This window comes from Salmo trutta, chromosome 31 (genome assembly GCF_901001165.1).
Source record: "Salmo trutta chromosome 31, fSalTru1.1, whole genome shotgun sequence".
In the NCBI taxonomy this organism is placed as follows: domain Eukaryota; kingdom Metazoa; phylum Chordata; class Actinopteri; order Salmoniformes; family Salmonidae; genus Salmo; species Salmo trutta.
The window spans coordinates 4,343,132-4,362,864 of NC_042987.1; the positions used below are offsets into that span (position 1 = coordinate 4,343,132).

Genomic DNA, 19,733 nt, shown 5'->3' on the forward strand with positions numbered 1-19,733 from the left:
TGTTGACTTATCACTAGAGCCGCCAGGCCTTTCAGCCTATAAGTATCTGCTAGAGAATGTTGGCGGGCGGTGTCATTAGCATACGCCTGGCATCAATGAACCCCCATTCTAACAGTCGAATAAACAAATTACATATACAGTGCATTCGGCAAGTATTCCAACCCCTTGACTTTTTGCACATTTTGTTATGTTACAGCCGTATTCCAAAATATATATATATATTTTTTATATATATATTAAATACTCTAATCTACACACGATACCCCATAATGACAAAGCGAAAACAGGTTTTTCTTTCCTTCTTTACATAACTATTCAGACCCTTTGCTATGAGACCCGAAATTGAGCTCAGGTGCATCCTGTGTCCATTGATCATCCTTGAGATGTTTTTACAACTTGATTGGAGTCCACCTGTGGTAAATTCAATTGATAAGGTCCCACAGTTGACAATGCATGTCAGAGAAAAAACCAAGCCACAAAGTCGAAGGAATTGTCCATAGAGCTCTGAGACAGGATTGCTTCGAGGCACAGATCTGGGAAAGGGTACAAAAGAAATTCTGCCGCATTGAGGTCCCCAAGAACACAGTGGCTTCCATCATTCTTAAATGGAAGAAGTTTGGAAGCACCAAGACTCTTCCTAGAGCTGGCCGCCCGGCCAAACTGAGCAATCGGGGGAGAAGGGCCTTGGTCAGGGAGGTGACCAAGAACCCGATGGTCACTCTGACAGAGCTCCAGAGTTCCTCTGTGGAGATGGGAGAACATTCCAGAAGGACAACCATCTCTGCAGCACTCCACCAATCAGGCCTTTATGGTAGAGTGGCCAGACGGAAGACACTCCTCAGTAAAAGGCAAATGACAGGCCGCTTGGAGTTTGCCAAAGGGCACCTAAAGGACTCTCAAACCATGACAAACAAGAATCTTTGGTCTGATGAAACCAAGATTGATCTCTTTGGCCTGAATTCCAAGTGTCACGTCTAGAGGAAACCTGGCACCATCACTAAGGTGAAGCATGGTGGTGGCAGCATCATGCTGTGGGGATGTTTTTCAGCAGCAGGGACTGGGTGACTAGTCAGGATTAAGGGAAAGATCAACGGAGCAAAGTACAGAGACATCCTTGATGAAGCTCAGGATCTCAGATTGGGATGAAGGTTCACCTTCCAACAGGACAACGATCCTAAGCACACAGCCAAGACAATGCAGGAGTGGCTTCGGGACAGTCTCTGAATGTCCTTGAGTGGCCCAGCTAGAGCCCGGACTTAAACCTGATCGAATATCTCTGGAGAGACCTGAAAATACCTGTGCAGCGATGCTCCCCATCCAACCTGACAGAGCTTGAGATGATCTGCAGAGGAGAATGGGAGAAACTCCCCAAATACAGGTGTGCCAAGCTTGTAGCATTCTACCCAAGAAGACTCGAGGCTGTAATCACTACTAAAGGCGCTTCAACAGAGTACTGAGTAAAGGATCTGAATACATATGTAAATGTGATATTTCAGTTCAGAACATTTCTAAAAAACTTTTTTTCTTTGTCATAATGGGGTACTGTAGATAGTTTTCCCCCCTCATCAATCTATTTCATCCATTTTAGAATAAGGCTGTAACAAAATGTTAGGGAGTCTGAATACTTCACGAATGCACTGTATGCTAACAGAAAAACAATAATTTGGTTGTGTTTATGAAGGTCTTAGGTAACAGAATAAAAACATTTTTAAAATAAATTAATAGCATTTTCCTTAGTTTGTTAAAAAACAAAAACCACTAGTTCAAGAGTTAAATCCATCAAAGAAATCCGTTATAAATTAGTTTTGGCAGGTCTAAAGTAACATTGTGGAAATAAGAAAATGTATAAAAAAAATGTTTTAAGTAGATTATTTTAAGTAGATTATGTTACTAGTCCTTGCTTAGTAGCCTGAGAAACACTGTCGTGCGAGTGCTGAACACATGGATAGTGCTGTTGTTCTTGTAAAAAGTGATGTTTGGAAATAGAGCTGCACCTCTTGAATATTGAGAGTTATTTGACAAAGGTAAGTGTCATAGAATCTGCAAAATATGCTCTTTCTGATACTATATAGAATACGTTTTACCTGCATGTGACTCTTGAGGAGGATTTGATAAAGGTGGTGCTCCTTTCCCTGCCTCTGTCAATTCCAAGCTGCAACCATCGCTTCTTGTACAATTTGACAACTGATAATATTGTCACTCATCAGACTATTGCCAATTGAATCTAACTCTTATTAAGTGTGAAATTTGTTTTGGTTTAGTTTAGGTGTAGTTTTAAAAATGGGCCAGCTTCGCAGGCTGTCTGGTATCATTCGCTTCCCTTCGCTCATCAACTCGGATAGAGTCAAGGATCTGTTCTGCATTATTCTAAAGGCCTACTGCAACACGAAGCATGTTTCCCTGAAAATACACTTGATTAATAATAGAGTTATAGTAAATACAGTCTAGTAACATCTTAATACAAAGAAACACATAAAGAGAATGTTATCAACCCGCAAGGCGCGCAGACAAATTATTTGCTATAAACACGAGTGCCAACGCTGATAAATAGGCATAACACAAATGTAAAGAATTAATTGCATAAAAAAATATTTGTGAAAATATATTTTCAGGACAAGATATGAAAACAAGTAATTTATTGATTGTATCAGACCCTGTATTGTGCCATTACGTGTGCCTTTACGCATTAATTCATTCAGTGAGGAGAGAAATACGTGGGGTACAAAATCAAACGCCAGTGGCCAGTGGCCTACGGCAGATCTAATGTTAAAGGCACTTGGGCTTGGGGGAACTTTTTCAAACAACTACTTACTCCGATCTTGTCATCGATGAGCTGGCGTGCTAGTTCCATCTGTTGCGGGGTGCCTCTGATGGAGAAGATGCGGACATTGGGGTCGGTGTTGTGAGGGGGGTTCCTCTGCAGCTCCACGTGGGCTCCAGACTGCTGGTTGATGCTCTTGATGGTATCTCCGCCTGGACAGACAGCACATGACATCACATGACATGACATGACATGAGACCACGGACGGCTGGGAATAAAACATCTTTTGTCATTCTTTGACAGCGCCCTTGCTGTTTTGTATGCAATAGGGTTGGGCCGATATATGATATCGAGTATCGTCAAAATTTGACCTAGACAATATATGGTTGAGCTATCGTAACGTGCAAGACGATTCTCTACTTGAAGTCTGTAAATTAAAACAGTGCCGTTCTCTCAGTTGGGCTGTATCGATATGTTACAAATTAAGTCTAAATGAATGAACTAGTTCTTATTTTATTGCTTTGAGAGTATTTTACATGAAAAGCAAACATAATAACATAAATAAGCACAAAAATAGCAGTGTAGTATTATTAAGTCATTAAAGGAAAATACCACTCAAACTGTTTTTTGGTATTTGTTTCATTAGTCCACTGTTGATACAGTCCCAAAATGTTTTGCATGTCAGAAATCATGTTTTCAAGATATAAAACGTTCAAAATACAAAAAGTTACACAGTATGACGTGTTTTGCAAACTTGATTGCTGACATGCAAAACATTTAAGGACTGTATCAACACTGGACTAATGAAACAAAATATACACTGAATAAAAACAAACGCAACATGTAAAGTGTTGGTCCCATGTTTCATGAGCTGAAATACTAAATCCCAGAAATGTTCCATAAGCACAAAAAGCTTATTACTCTCAAATTTTGTGGACAAAATTGTTTATGCTTCTGGAACCGAGGCTAGTTGAGAAAGAACATTTAAAAAAAGAATAAATGATGATGAAAAAAAAGAAACTGCTAAATTATAATGCTATGTCAAAACATAAAAAGTAGGTTACTGGAATATCAAATCGATCTCCTTTAATGCCGGGCGTACAATACACGACTTCCAAAATCCTAAAATGGCTGAGCCTCTCACATTAAACGACCGTCTTTCCAGTAGTTTGTATTGCCAACGTAGTGGTGCGCCAACTAAACAGGGGGGGTCACACACTACAAGATTCTTCACTTGGTCGTGATACCACGCTGATTCGCGAAAACAATACGATGTGATTAGATGTTTAACGTAGCCTCAAACGTTTTCAGTCAGACATTAACGCTTCAATACAGAGTTGAAATATCTAGCCAATACATTTTGAATTGAATAACATGGCTTGTGAATTTCAGAGCTGTAACGATCGTACACTTTGGATAAAGGCAAGTACAAACGTATACTAGTTGAAGTGTAAACATTCTGTGTAATGCAATACGTCGTCATCTCACTGGCGAGCTCTCATTGGCTATCGCTGATCACCGTTCTCAAAACTTGTCAGTGCACATCTCACACTACATGAGCTATGCAGATTTTGAAAATATCGGGACATCTGGGATGGCTCAAAGACAGGATAGGTAGCCCTCAGATCTAGTGTCTGGCCCACTCACATTAAACAAGCGTTGGTGACGGCCACGCACCCCAAGTAGGCAACGACATTGGGATTTTGTCTCTGATCTCCCGGTCTGGGATAGATAAATCGGGGCCAAAATCATGTAGTGTACACCCGGCTTTATACGAACATTGTCCAAACATTGAAGAAAGTGCAGCTTCTTTTTGGATGTGGTAAATATTTGCAGGCAAATATATTATCTAACAGAGTATGAACTGGGCAAAAAAAGCAACCAATAACATTTCTAACAAAAAATATAAAATATAGTAAGCAACCTTTTCCTAGTTGGTTAAAATCATGATGCACACCAGATGATAACGTTAGGATCATGTCATCAGAAACACTTATCTATTCTAGCATTTAAACTACAAAACATAGATAGATACCTGACGTTTTCACATACTGTATGTTGACATTGCAGTGGTGCTGGAGATGAATTTGATGTAATAAAATAAAAAATCTTCCCTTTAACCTTTGAGGCTAATTTGATCAACTAGTCCTTCACATGCATTCAATATATAAACAAGATGCATTTCTAATATTATGAATCGATGGCCGAGAGGTCTGGCGTTTAACAAAATACACTGAGGTGTAAGGGAATGTTGTACGCTTATAAACTAAAACAGAAGGCAAAAAAAAAAAGAGTCTACAGCTCTCCACATCTCAAATTTCCCTTTACATCTGTGAAAATTAGCGACAAAAATGGATGGCACTTCCCGCCAGACCGACATAAAGAGCGGCAGGGACTGGGAGACTAGTCAGGATCGAGGGAAAGATGAACCGAGCAAAGTAGAGAGAGATCTTTGTTGAAAACCTGCTCCAGAGTGCTCAGGACCTCAGACTGGGGCGAAGGTTCACCTTCCAACAGGACAATGACCCTAAGCACACAGCCAAGACAACACCGTTTCTGAATGTCCTGAGTGGCCCAGCCAGAGCCCTGACTTGAACCCGATCGAACATCTCTGGCGAGACCTGAAAATAGCTCTGCTCCCCATCCAACCTGACAGAGCTTGAGAGGATCTGCAAAGAGCGGGAGAAACTCCCCAAATACAGGTGTGCCAATCTTGCAGCGTCATATTCAAGAAGACTTGAGGCTGTAACCGCTGCAAAAGGTGATTCATCAAAGTACTGAGTAAAGGGTCTCAATACTTATGTAAATGTGATATTTCCGCTTATTTTTATATATTAGCACAAATTTAATACATTTCAGGTCTTGAAGATGCGCTCTGTTCATTCTCTGTAGTCTGTCGCTAAGTGTATTTTCTGTTGGTGTAATTAAGCATGATACCGGAGAATGACCCGATATCAATATGTCATGGATTTTTTAAACACTGTATACTGTACCATGAACAAAAATATAAACCCAACATGCCACAATTTCAAAGATTTTACTGAGTTACAGTTCATATGATGAAATCAGTCAATTGAAATAAATTCATTAGGCCCTAATCTATGGATTTCAAATGACTGGGAATACAGATATGCATTTGTTGGTCACAGATATCTTTAAAAAAAAAAAGGTAGGGGCGTGGATCAGAAAACCAGCAACTTCGCACAGCCATTGTAGAGGAATGGACAACATTCCAAAGACCACAATCGACAGATGTAGTGATGGCGGGTGATGAATGGCACGACAATGGGCCTCAGGATCTCGTCACGTTATCGCCGTGCATTCAAATTGCCTTCTTCTTGTTTTTAGCTGATAGGAGCGGAACCCGGTGTGGTCGACTGCTGCAACAGTCCATCCGTGACAAGGATTAAAGCCATTCTCCATTGACCTCTATTATCAACAAGCTGTTTTCGCCCACAGGACTGCTGCTGACTGGATGTTTTAGGTTTATCTAGGGTTTACAGAGAATTGTAAGACGATGTAGTCCAGGAGGGTGGCGGTTTCTGAGATATTGCATCCGGCACAACGATTATACGATTATACCATGCTCATTGTCGGTTAAGTCACTCTTTGGCCCATTCTAACATTCAATTGAACTGTAACATAATTTCTCGATACCTGTCTGCCTGCTTTATATAGCAAGCTACGGCCACATGGCTCACTGTCTGCGGGAGAGTTTCATTTTCAATAACGAGGTGGTGTACCTAATAAACTGTTCAGTGACATTGTTAATGTCGTAAATGACTATCGTAGCTGGAAACACCTATCTACACAGGCATACATGGGCCCATTATCAGCAACCATCACTCCTGTGTTCCAATGGCTAATGGTGTTAGCTAATCCAAGTTTCTCATTTTAAAAGGCTAATTGATCATTAGAAAATCCTTTTGCAATTATGTTAGCACAGCTGAAAACTGTTGTTCTGATTAAAAAAACAATAAAACTGGCCATCTTTAGACTAATTGAGCATCTGGAGCATTAGCATGTGGGTTCGAACACAACAGCGCAAACTGGCTCTAACCAGAACAGAAAGAAGAGTGAGAGGCCCCGGTGCAAAACTGAGCAAGAGGACAAGGACATTAGAGTGTCTAGTTTGAGAAACAGACGCCTCACAAGTCCTCAACTGGCAGCTTGATTAAATAGTACCCGCAAAACACAAGTCTCAAAGTCCACAGTAAATAAGCGACTCTGGGATGCTGGCCTTCTAGGCAGAGTTCCTCTGTCCAGTGTCTGTGCTCTTTTGCCCATCTTAATCTTTTATTTATAACTCAATCTGTTATTGGTCAGTTTGAGATATGGCTTTTTTTTTGCAACTCTGCCTAGAAGGCCAGCATTCTGGAGTCGCCTCTTCACTGTTGACATTGAGACAGTTAAAGGCCTGATTCACGCAGTCTCCTCTGAACAGTTGATGTTGAGATGTGTCTGTTACTTGAACTCTAAAGCATTTATTTGGGCTGCAATTTCTGAGGCTGGTAACTCTAATGAACTTATCCTCTGCAGCAGAGGTAACTCTGGGTTTTCCCTTCCTGAGGTGGTACTCATGAGAGCAAGTTTCATCATAGTGCTTGATGGTTTCTGTGATTTAAAGTTTCTTCAAGAGCAAAGTTCTTGACATTTTCCAGATTGAATGACCTTCATGTCTTAAACTAATGATGGACTGTAATTTCTCTATGCTTATTTGAGCTGTTCTTGCCATAATAGGGACTTCGTCTTTTACCAAATAGGGCCATCTTCTGTATACCACCCCTTCCTTGTCACAACACAATTGATTGGCTCAAACACATTAAGGAAATCAATTCCACAAATTAACAATGCACACCTGTTTTTTTAAATGAATTCCAGGTGATAAATCTCATGAAGCTGGTTGAGAGAATTCCAAGAGCATGCAAAGCTGTCATCAAGGCAAAGGGTGGCTACTTTGAGGAATCTCAAATATATTTTGATTTGTTTGACACTTTTTTGGTTACTACATGATTCCATATGTGTTATTTCATAGTTTTGATGTCTTCACTATTATTCTACAAAGTAGAAAACAGTAAAAATAAAGAAAAACCTTTGGATGAGTAGGTGTGTCCAAACGTTTGACTGGTACTGTATGTGTTCTGACTGAATATATTGGAGTGATGTCTGCTAAATTAACAAGTTGATGGCGCAGCCATTTAGTCTCTGCTACTAAGCAAAAAACTCAAAACTTGTTATTCCGTTTCTTTTGAAAAACATTGTGTATTTTATGCCATTCATAAGCGAAAGCCTCATATGAAGCAAACAATGAGGAGTCGTTCTTTGCTGATGTGAAGAAGAAACAATGAAAGAGGGAGGAAAAACCGACAAGCAACATTGTAAATACGGAGGGGAAAAAGGTTACCCGAATTAAATCAAACAATTCCTAATGAATTATTAAATGTGTGTTGTGAGCTTGTCATTTTTCCAACACACCTATTAGCCTATAGCATTAGTTTTATCAACAATGTTGAGTACAAGCATATTAAGGCTATAATAAGCTACCCCCTCTCAACTGTATGCCTCCATACTGTAGGCAGTAAAATCTTTTGAAAAACGTACCTTGTAAACTCATTTACTGCAGGCTTAAGACCTATGGGTTTAACCTCCTGAATGAATGATTATATTGGAGAAATAAGGCTAATTGTTTGTATGACTACAGACAGTAGGCGATTATTCCAATGAATTAAGAACAATATTTTTATTTTCACAATGCAATGCGGCACAGACTCAAAATTGCTTTGAAAGGGCCTTCTAATTACCAAAAGCCTATAGCCGACATAAAAAAACAAGATATTTACATTCAATATTGTTTGAAATATTTGAAACTTTAAAAAACTTCCAGAATCAAATATAGACTGCAAAAATGGATTTAGTATAGGCCTACTCAAACTTTTGCCAGATGCACTGGTTTAAACTGTAAGCCTACAGTCAAAGGCCTGTGAATGGTCTATGAACGAAAGTCTGAAGTATACAACAAATAAAGCTACTAAAACAATAACTTTAGGCAAAGTAGACAATTTAATTAGCAGACCTATTTGGTCCCGCCTTAAATGATGTGCAGCTTATAAAGGCTTCATAAACACAACATAAGTGTTACAAATCTATAACCACATCACGCTTTATAAAAGGGTTCATAAAATGTGGTATAACTGTGACATAACCACCAATGTCAAATGTGACATAATATGACAAATCTATGCTTTATAAATCATATTAAATTGAGGCTTCACAAAGCATATAACCATGTCATGCATCTTGGTAGAAGAGCATTGCAATGCCAGGACATTGGGTTTGATACCTGTGACCACCCAGGTATGGCCTTTTAAAATCTGTTAATCATTTTTGCCTACTTCTGTTTTTTTCCCCAAGTTCAGTTTTCTTTGGTTTGTTTTTCCAGGTTTCGGCTTAACCAAATTTCGACAAGCCTGGTCTATACAGTATGTCACAGAAAACATCAAGTGACTGATCCAAGTCAACCAGAACCAACCCATAAAGTAGCACCACAAGTGAGGGGTTAAATTTTACTCTTACAAGCTTTTCGGATTTCAACATGTGTTAAAATGTGTATACCTTACACCTTAGATCAGCGTTACCCAACTCTGGCTCTAAAGTACCCCTAACATCACATATTTTTGTTGTATCACCGGACAACAACAAAAAAACTGACAGGCAACCACTACTGCAGGTAAATTGTGATGTTTTGCAAGGGACAGGTCATGGATTCTATTAAGGTCCAAGGTAACAGGAGACATATGGTCTAGGGTTTGGGAGAAGCTAATCACAGTCATTGGTTTGAAATCTTTGTAGGCTTGGTGAAAGTTACACAATTTCACTATTTTCCAAGTAATGCTTCTGTCATTGTGTAATCTTATTTTCAGGAAAGGTAGACACCAGGCAGACTTAATGTGTAAATCTTATCCGGAAGTTAGAAAATTGTTAATTGCAGTTTAATTTCTCCTCAGGCACACCCAGGTAAAGTATGGTTTTCCCAAAACAAACCAAAACCTTGGTTGCTAAGAAAACTTACAAGCCTACAAAACAGACCTTCTAAACTCAGCAAAAAAAGAAACGTCCCTTTTTCAGGACCCTGTCTTTCAAAGATAATTCGTAAAAATCCAAATAACTTCCCAGATCTTCATTATAAAGGGTTTAAACACCGTTTCCCATGCTTGTTCAATGAACCATAAACCATTAATGAATATGCACCTGTGGAACGGTCGTTAAGACACTAACAGCTTACAGACGGTAGGAAATTAAGGTCCCAGTTGTGAAAACGTAGGACACTATAGAGGCCTTTCTACTGACCCTGAAAAACAGCAAAAGAAAGATTCCCAGGGTCCCTGCTCATCTGTGTGAATGTGCCTTAGGCATGCTGCAAGGAGGCATGAGGACTGCAGATGTGGCCAGGTCAATACAATGCAATGCAATGTCCGTACTGTGAGACGCCTAAGACAGCGCTAACAGGGAGACAGGACGGACAGCTGACAACACCTACACAGGATCGGTACATCCGAACATCACACCTGCGGGACAGGTACAGGATAGCAACAACATCTGCCCGAGTTACACCAGGAACGCATAATCCCTCCATCAGTGCTCAGACTGTCCGCAATAGGCTGAGAGAGGCTGGACTGAGGGCTTGAAGGCCTGTTGCAAGGCAGGTCCTCACCAGACATCACCGGCAACAACTTCACCTATGGGCAAAAAACCCACCGTCGCTGGACCAGACAGGACAGGGTGGAGGGTCCGTCATGGTCTGGGGCGGTGTGTCACAAGCAATATCAGACTGAGCTTGTTGTCATTGCAGGCAATCTCAACGCTGTGTGCTATAGGGAAGACATCCTCCTCCCTCATGTGGTACCCTTCCTGCAGGCTCATCCTGATATGACCCTCCAGCATGACAATGCCACCAGCCATACTGCTCGTTCTGTGCGTGACTTCCTGCAAGACAGGAATGTCAGTGTTCTGCCATGGCCAGCAAAAAGCCCGGATCTCAATCCAATTGAGCATGTCTGGGACCTGTGGATCGGAGGGTGAGGGCTAGGGTCATTCCCCCCCAGAAATGTCCGGGAACTTGCAAGTGCCTTGGTGGAAGAGTGGGGTAACATCTCACAGCAAGAACTGGCAAATCTGGTGCAGTCCATGAGAGGCACTGCAGTACTTAATGCAGCTGGTGGCCACACCAGATACTGACTTAATTTTGATTTTGACCCCCCCTTTGTTCAGGGACACATTATTCCATTTCTATTAGTCACATGTCTGTGGAACTTGTTCAGTTCATGTCTCAGTTGTTGAATCTTGTTATGCTCATACAAATATTTACATTTATGTTAAGTTTGCTGAAAGTAAACACAGTTGACAGTGAGAGGACGTTTATTTTTTTGCTGAGTTTAGTTGGACCTGGCAGAGTGTGTGCTGAAAAGATGGGAGGACAAGACAGTAGTGTACAAGGACACGCTCTCCCATGTACAACTTCCAAGACGACCCCCCATGAACATAGCCAGTGTTCCAAGACCAGACAAAGCAGAGATTGTAGCTGCAGACCGATCCCTGCCCCTTACAACTGTAGCTGGAAAAGGAGAAAGCCACAGAGTTCCTACTCCATAATCACAGCCACCACACAAATGCTAATCAAAACCAGTTCAGGCCAACTAGAATGTATTTTTTGATTTACAGAATGGTAGCAAACTACTCAAGTCAGTGTGACAAGTTTCAAAATATTTTGTCACATGCACAATTACAGTGAAATGCCTTTCTTGCAACCTCTTATCAATATCAACGTAGAACAAAAACACACAAAAAATATAAATAAGAACATGAGAAATTAGGTAAGCTATATACAGGTTCAATTCCAATACCATATTTACAATGTGCAGGGATACGGGAATGATAGAGGTAGATACAGTAGGTGACATCAGGACATATGATATAGTAGCAGCAGCGTATATGATGATTATGTGTGTGTGTTATACGTGTGTGAGCAAATTAAGTGAGAGTGTGTTGGAGGGACAGTGTCTGGAAGTGAGTGTGTGTTGGAGGGACAGTGTCCGTAAGTGAGTGTGTAGCGTATTGTTCATAGGAGACTTGGTAATAAAATATTTCAAGAGTGAAGCTGTCTTTTTCTATACATCACACACACAAACTGTTGCTACTGCACCACTACCTATGCAACAACTACCTCTTACTTGACTCAACTGCAATGTACCCACTTGACTTACTGTAAGCAATATTACTGTTCAAATCCAGTCACTATCTTACAAACCACCATCTAGCTATCCCATGCTACTGTACCGCACCGATACTGTAGAGCAGGTATTTCCAAACTGGGGTGCAATGCCTTCAGGGGTTTCACCAAATAAAACTGTAATTCACATTTTACATTGGTTTTTTTTGTTGCTTTTTGTATTCCTTCACATTTTCAAACAGTCAATTTAGATTTTCCAACGGGGCTACACATTTGGGTGAGGTTTTTTTCTCGTCTGAGTAGCCTTGTTTCTCTCCCCAAAATAAAAATTGAACTATCTATCTAACAATCGGTAATCGGTATTTTTGGCCACCGATTTGCCGATTAAAAAAATAAATAAATAAGGTTTAAATTTAAGATGGTTAAATAAAGAGCAAAATTATTGATTATTATTATTTGTGCCCTGGTCCTATAAGAGCTCTTTGTCACTTCCAATGAGCCGGGTTGTGACAAAAACTCACACTCATTCTTACGTTTAATAAATGTATCGTATAGTGTGTGTGTGTGTGGCAGGCTTACAATGATGGCAAAAATCATTTGAGAGTACGCTGACGACGGTGCTAGAGGGGGTATGCAGCTGGAGGTTGAATGTTTGAATGGGTACGGCACTATAAAAAGTTTGGGAACCACTGCTGTAGAGAACCCCCTCGGAACCCTCTCTTTGACCCTGAGAGTAAGGGAGAGTTTGTCACAATCTCTGGAACTCTCCTAGAAGGCTCCCTAGTAACCTCCCTGAACAACAGAGGTGTGAATTGCCCTCTACTGCAAGACAATCGTTAGGCTGTGGTTGGGTGATGGTAAGCTACGTGATGCAGCCTGATAATCACAAATGTCTCCCTAACTCCCAGGGGCAGAGAGATGGTCCAGAGGGAATTTTCTACAGATACTGTCAATATACTATTACAGATTTCATCTGTGAAATAAAACTCATACATGTTCTTCATTCCTCAATTGTAAATGTTAAAGTCTACAATGTATCATTATCCCTCAGAAAACAATTTGAAGTGATGATAATGTTTCTGGTCTTGCTATACATCCATAGCACAGGTGTCAATTGGGATTTTTCAACGCTGTGTGTTGCATGTATAGTACGGACTATTTGATCTTGTACACATTGGCAACTAAAAGTACAATTGCAGTATAAAAGCAAAACATATATAATGAGAAAAGGAGCTATAGAAACTAACGGAAGCGAAAGGTGACGAGCCATGGGTGGAAGGTTGTTCAAAGGCTTCTGATGGCGTCATCTGCCTTCTTGAATCCAGCATAGACATCAGTGGGGGAGGGGTAGTTGTTGCTCTTTAAGCCGCAAGTCTATAATGCCAAGAAAACAAATAAAAAATAAAAAAAGTCAGCTCGCTGTGTGAAAGCAGAATAACACTAGGTAGGCCTACTAATGAACATATAGGTGACTAATAACATATGTGACTCGTTTCAGGAAACTAGGCGTATGTCGTGAGTCACTACTTCACAGGAGAGCCATTTGAAAGTTTATTTGCATCAAATACGCGTTTTTTTGGCAGAAATGCCTTCTGGAACATGTGAACTTTCATGTGCCTTAATAACAAACGTGTATGCCATCTGTAAATATGAATAAAATGGTTAAATTACGAGCCTAGTTGATTAAGCCACAGAAAAAGCCAGCAACCTTCCCACAAGCCATGATTGGCTGAGATAATGAGTGGGCTGGACATGCCGAGAAAGGAGATCAGATTGGTCTGCCATGTAGAAGGCGTCTGTCTATTTGAGCTGGTCAGTCTGTGTTGGTAATCCTGTCGAACGCGGCTTTTAAATTAAATGTATCGTGTATGGAGCTGCATAAGTGTTGACCTCCAAAAAGTGGAATATGATCGCTAAAGAGATGGAGAAAACACCCGTCTCCGGATTACATCTTCAAACTATGGGCAACCATGGCATGGCATCCGTGACAGAGAGACACGTCCATCATGCATGATGATGTATACGGGTAAGATAGTCTAGCTTGCTACATTTTCAGATATTACACATTTCTAATTTTGAAAGAAAGTGGTTTCATTTCAAGCTAAAGTGTACTGTTAGCTAGCTAGCTAACTTTAGCTGACTGGCTCCCTAGCTAATGTTACGTGTATGATATTATTCGTATCCCAGAGCCTTTGCATGGCTAGTTAGAGCCTAATGTTAGCTAGCTAACATTGAACCTGGATGGTTAGCTACCACTATCAGCAGATTCATGCAAGGCGCAGTAATGTCATGAGTTGGCATTATGTTCATTGTTGTTTAACCGGTTGGGGCTAGGGGGCAGTATTTTCACGGCCGGATGAAAAACGTACCCAATTTGAACAGGTTACTACTCTGGACCAGAAACTAGAATATGCATATTATTAGTAGATTTGCATAGAAAACACTCTGAAGTTTCTAAAACTGTTTGAATGGTGTCTGTGAGTATAACATAACTCATATGGCAGGCAAAAACCTGAGAAAAAGTCAAGCAGGAAGTGAAAAATCTGAGGTTGTAGTTTTTTCAAGTGATTGCCTTGACTGTATACAGTGACTTAGGGTTCATGTTGCACTTCCTAAAGCTTCCACTAGATGTCAACAGTCTTTAGAACGGTGTTTGAAGATTCTATGGTGAATTTGATGGGAATAACAGCACAAGGAAGTAGGTGTCCCATTATAAGGCATGGGTTCAGTCACGCGCAAGGACTTGGGAGCGAGCTGAGTTCATGCTCCCAGCAGATTCATGCAGGGTAGTAACGACATGATTTGGCACTTTGCTCAATGTTGTTTAATAAGCTAACGTTAGCTTATGTGACGTGTATAATCTTACACGTTGTTTACCTAGCTAGCTACACGTCTTAACAAGACTCCACTATGCAAGTAACTGTAAATTCAGTCCGAGTATGCCAGAGCACAGAATAAAGAATATGAATTTACTAACACATAACGCTTGTTGAATATAGCCGGCATCAGTAAACCTCGGCAAAAATGCGCAATGAAATTGTTGCCAGCAAAGCTGGTTAGGTTGTTTTCATGTTATCCAGAGATAAACAAATCATCGGCCAGAGCGTCAAGTATGCGCTCCGAGAGTGAAACGAGATGGGTGGGGCTAAAGCTTAAGAGGGTGTGAACAATGCTGAGTGGGTGTAGACAAAGAAGAGCTCTTCACTAGGCACTAAAACATTCAAAGGACATTTTCTCAAAAGTGAGTTTACAAGTTGATCAACTTTCAAAGCAGAATTACTTTCTCATTGTTCCTCAAAAATGCAGTGTATGATATACCATTTTGGAGCTCCGAGTCTATACTTTTATCCAGTGTAAAAAAACAAAATTTCAAATGTTGCTACATAAGACCGATTTGAGCCGGTCGGTCACATATTTGACACAGCCTATGAATACTGTAACGCTGGGAAGTCTATGTATAAAAAATACAAATAAACTATCACCACTTACTTTACTGACAGCTGGCCATTAGGTCCCTCAGGCAGAGGTCTCTTCTTCCAGTTTATTTTTGGCACATGGAAAAAAGTTTCTACATCGGCTGGGTTTATGAGAGCTGGAAAATCATAGTCACTGGTTACACAGAGTAGGGTGGGCTCGCAGATCAACGTCTCTTCGGCGGACAATTACAGATTTTTCACAGCTAGCATAAGTAGGTCCCACTCCGTGCAGCAAAGACACTTGTCTTCAGTGGGCATTGCGCACTGGTACACCACCAATTTCCAGATGTCCCGAGTTGGCACATCTGCCTGAGCCGTTGCCTGCTCTGTTTCTCCCTCTCATTTCTCTGTAATCCTCCATCTGTTGAAGTTCCTTGTCTGTGTATTTCGGTTCAAGTAAATAGGGCACATCTGCAAATTCAAACATTTCCTCCTCGTATTCACACAGGTCGGTAGCATAGTAGTTTGGAAGAAAAAAGTATTAGTTAGCTTAGAAGATTTATCGACCGACAGCTAGCTAGCAGCTCAGTGTTTACAGTGGACATGTTGTGGACAGGCTAGTGCTTCTGAAACACGACCCCCTAATTTACACACGCAGAGTAGCCACTGAGGTATTAGCAGTAGCGAGAGGAACGAGGGAGTACACGCATGCATGCCAATATGCGCACGCTGGAAGTTATCGGTGCGGAATAGTGTGTGTGTATACAACTTTTTTATACATTTTATATTTACGGTAATACATTTTTTGTCCTCTATCAACTTACATGGTATTTCCTCAAAGCCCCATTGTGACATCACTTCGATTCACTGTAAATGCAATAATGCAACTATTAACACAAATCAGCTACTTTGAAACAACTTAGACAAAAAGTTAGTGTTTACACCTTCGTCTGCTACTCAAATCTGCTGTTTGAACAAAAAAATCTATATTCTGATAAAAAGTTACAGCTGTTTTAGTAACTGAATCAACAACATTTTCTGCAAACAACTGTGGTTTTGTCCACTCAACCAACAAGTTAGAGAGTATGACATCTCTCACTACTCCTCTGCTATTCAAATCTGTTTGCGGATCCAAAATATCTGCAACGGATCAAACAATAGAGCTGTTTCGGTAACTGCGTTAACACATTTTCAAACTTTTTCCAAACAAATGCCGTTTTGACCACTCCCCCAACAAGTCACACGAAAACAGAGGGTAAAAAATCTTCGCCTAATTTTCTGCTTGTCAAATCCGAAAACGGATTAGGAAGTGTCGTTTTAGAAACCCATCAACTGTTCTCTTTCTAACAGCAGTAAGTCATGTCAGAAGCTAGCATATTCATTATTTACCAACAGCTGCAAATTACAAAAAAACAAGAGCACAATTTCAAGTTCACTTTCTTTGCTTTGTCTAACACTATCATGAATCTAGAAAATACGTTTTGTGGGTCAGAGTGCAGTATTTAAATAATATTAAAGCATAAACCTACTGTATGTTAGCATGATTCTCTGTTCTAGGCCCTCTCCTATTCTCGCTATACACCAAGTCACTTGGCTCTGTCATATCCTCAGATGGTCTCTCCTATCATTGCTATGCAGACGACACACAATTAATCTTCTCCTTTCCCCCTTCTGATAACCAGGCGGCGAATCGCATCTCTGCATGTCTGGCAGACATATCAGTGTGGATGACAGATCACCACCTCAAGCTGAACCTCGGCAAGACGGAGCTGCTCTTCCTCCCGGGGAAGGACTGCCCGTTCCATGATCTCGCCATCACGGTTGACAACTCCCTTGTGTCCTCCTCCCAGAGTGCTAAGAACCTTGGCGTGATCCTGGACAACACCCTGTCGTTCTCCACTAACATCAAGGCGGGGACCCGATCCTGTAGGTTCATGCTCTACAACATTCGCAGAGTACGACCCTGCCTCACACAGGAAGCGACGCAGGTCCTAATCCAGGCACTTGTCATCTCCCGTCTGGATTACTGCAACTCGCTGTTGGCTGGGCTCCCTGCCTGTGCCATTAAACCCCTACAACTCATCCAGAACGCCGCAGCCCGTCTGGTGTTCAACCTTCCCAAGTTCTCTCACGTCACCCCGCTCCTCCGCTCTCTCCACTGGCTTCCAGTTGAAGCTCGCATCCACTACATGACCATGGTGTTTGCCTACGGAGCTGTGAGGGGAACGGCACCTCCATACCTTCAGGCTCTGATCAGGCCCTACACCCAAACAAGGGCACTGCGTTCATCCACCTCTGGCCTGCTGGCCCCCCTACCTCTGAGGAAGCACGGTTCCCGCTCAGCCCAGTCCAAACTGTTCGCTGCTCTGGCACCCCAATGGTGGAACAAGCTCCCTCACGATGCCAGGACAGCGGAATCAATCACCACCTTCCGGAGACACCTGAAACCCCACCTCTTTAAGGAATACCTGGGATAGGATAAAGTAATCCTTCTAACCCCCCCCCCCTTAAAAGATTTAAATGCACTATTGTAAAGTGGTTGTTCCACTGGATATCATAAGGTGAATGCACCAATTTGTAAGTCGCTCTGGATAAGAGCGTCTGCTAAATGACTTAAATGTAAAATGTAAATGTAATTCTCACACTTGCTTTAGCCATAAGGGAACAGTGTTGCCAAGGCTACTGTTGTCAAGCAACAATTGACTCGCAGGAGAGAATGTCTTCATAGCTCTTCAAATTCCCATGATTAGTCAACGTGTTTCAGACTGAACAGCTAGCGCTTAGATTTTGAATGCTTTCCCGGTCTGGAAGACTGAAAATGAATAAGATTTCTAACGCTCACTAGCTTCGTCCTCCTCAGGGTCATACTCCATGCTCTAAATAACTCAACTGGCTAGTTTGCCTGTCTCTAAAGAGGAGGGCGTGCTGTACCCCTCTGATTGGATAGAGTGGCTTAGAAATAGCTTCTACCAATAAAACGTTACAGCGGTTTGTCTACCAACGGCTCTGTGTCATCATTGAGCAGCTCAAACGGAACCGTTGCTATGGATACTCCGACGCAGAGGGAAAAAATTATGACGAGGGTTAACCTGTTGGGGATAGGGGGCAGTATTTACACGGCCGGATAAAAAACGTACCCGATTTAATCTGGTTACTACTCCTGCCCAGTAACTAGAATATGCATATAATTATTGGCTTTGGATAGAAAACACCCTAAAGTTTCTAAAACTGTTTGAATGGTGTCTGTGAGTATAACAGAACTCATTTGGCAGGCAAAAACCTGAGAAGATTCTCACCAGGAAGTGGCCTGTCTGACAAGTGGTTGTTCTTCTTGCCTCTGTTTATTGAAGACTGAGGAACTTTGCTGTAACGTGACACTTCCTACGGCTCCCATAGGCTCTAAGAACCCGGGAAAAAGCTGAATGACGTAATTCAATGCCCAGGCTGAAACACACTAGCTCGTTTGGCAAGTGCTCTATCAGACGGCCATTAGACGAGGCTCGTGCATGAGGGGATAGCATGCTTTTACTTTTTCTCTCGTTGAATGTAAACAGGCTTTGCCGGTCGGAATATTATCGCTTTTTTACCAGAAAAGTGGCATAAAAATTGATTTTAAACAACGGTTGACATGCTTCGAAGTACGGTAATGGAATATTTAGAATTTTTGTTGTCACGAAATGCGCAATGCTCGTAACCCTTATTTACCCTTCGGATAGTGTCTTGAACGCACGAACAAAACACCGCTGTTTGAACATAACTATGGATTATTTGGGACCAAACCAACATTTGTTATTGAAGTAGAAGTCCTGGGAGTGCATTCTGACGAAGACAGCAAAGGTAATAACATTTTTCTTATAGTAAATCTGACTTTGGTGAATGCTAAACTTGCTGGGTGTCTAAATAGCTAGCCCTGTGATGCCGGGCTATCTACTTAGAATATTGCAAAATGTGCTTTCACCGAAAAGCTATTTTAAAATCGGACATATCGAGTGCATAGAGGAGTTCTGTATCTATAATTCTTAAAATAATTGTTATGTTTTTTGTGAACGTTTATCGTGAGTAATTTAGTAAATTCACCGGAAGTGTTCGGTGGGAATGCTAGTCACATGCTAGTCACCTGCTAATTTAAAAAGCTGGTTTTTGATATAAATATGAACTTGATTTAACAGACATGCATGTATTGTATAACATAATGTCCTAAGATTGTCATCTGATGAAGATCATCAAAGGTTAGTGCTGCATTTAGCTGTGGTTTGGGTTTATGTGCCATTATATGCTAGCTTGAAAAATGGGTGTCTGATTATTTCTGGCTGGCTACTCTGCTGACATA

The 19,733-nt window shown here is 41.2% G+C and overlaps 1 protein-coding gene across 3 annotated transcripts in view; it reads right to left on the bottom strand.

The window, feature by feature from the left end:
• The window catches only part of LOC115169374 (far upstream element-binding protein 3), an 87,597-nt gene that overhangs the window by 25,220 nt on the left and 42,644 nt on the right, over nucleotides 1–19,733 (bottom strand). For all 3 annotated transcript variants that reach the window (XM_029724937.1, XM_029724936.1, XM_029724935.1), the window contains exon 13: nucleotides 2,813–2,973. In XM_029724937.1, coding sequence (XP_029580797.1) covers nucleotides 2,813–2,973 — 161 coding nt within the window. The remainder of the gene's footprint in view (nucleotides 1–2,812; nucleotides 2,974–19,733) is intronic.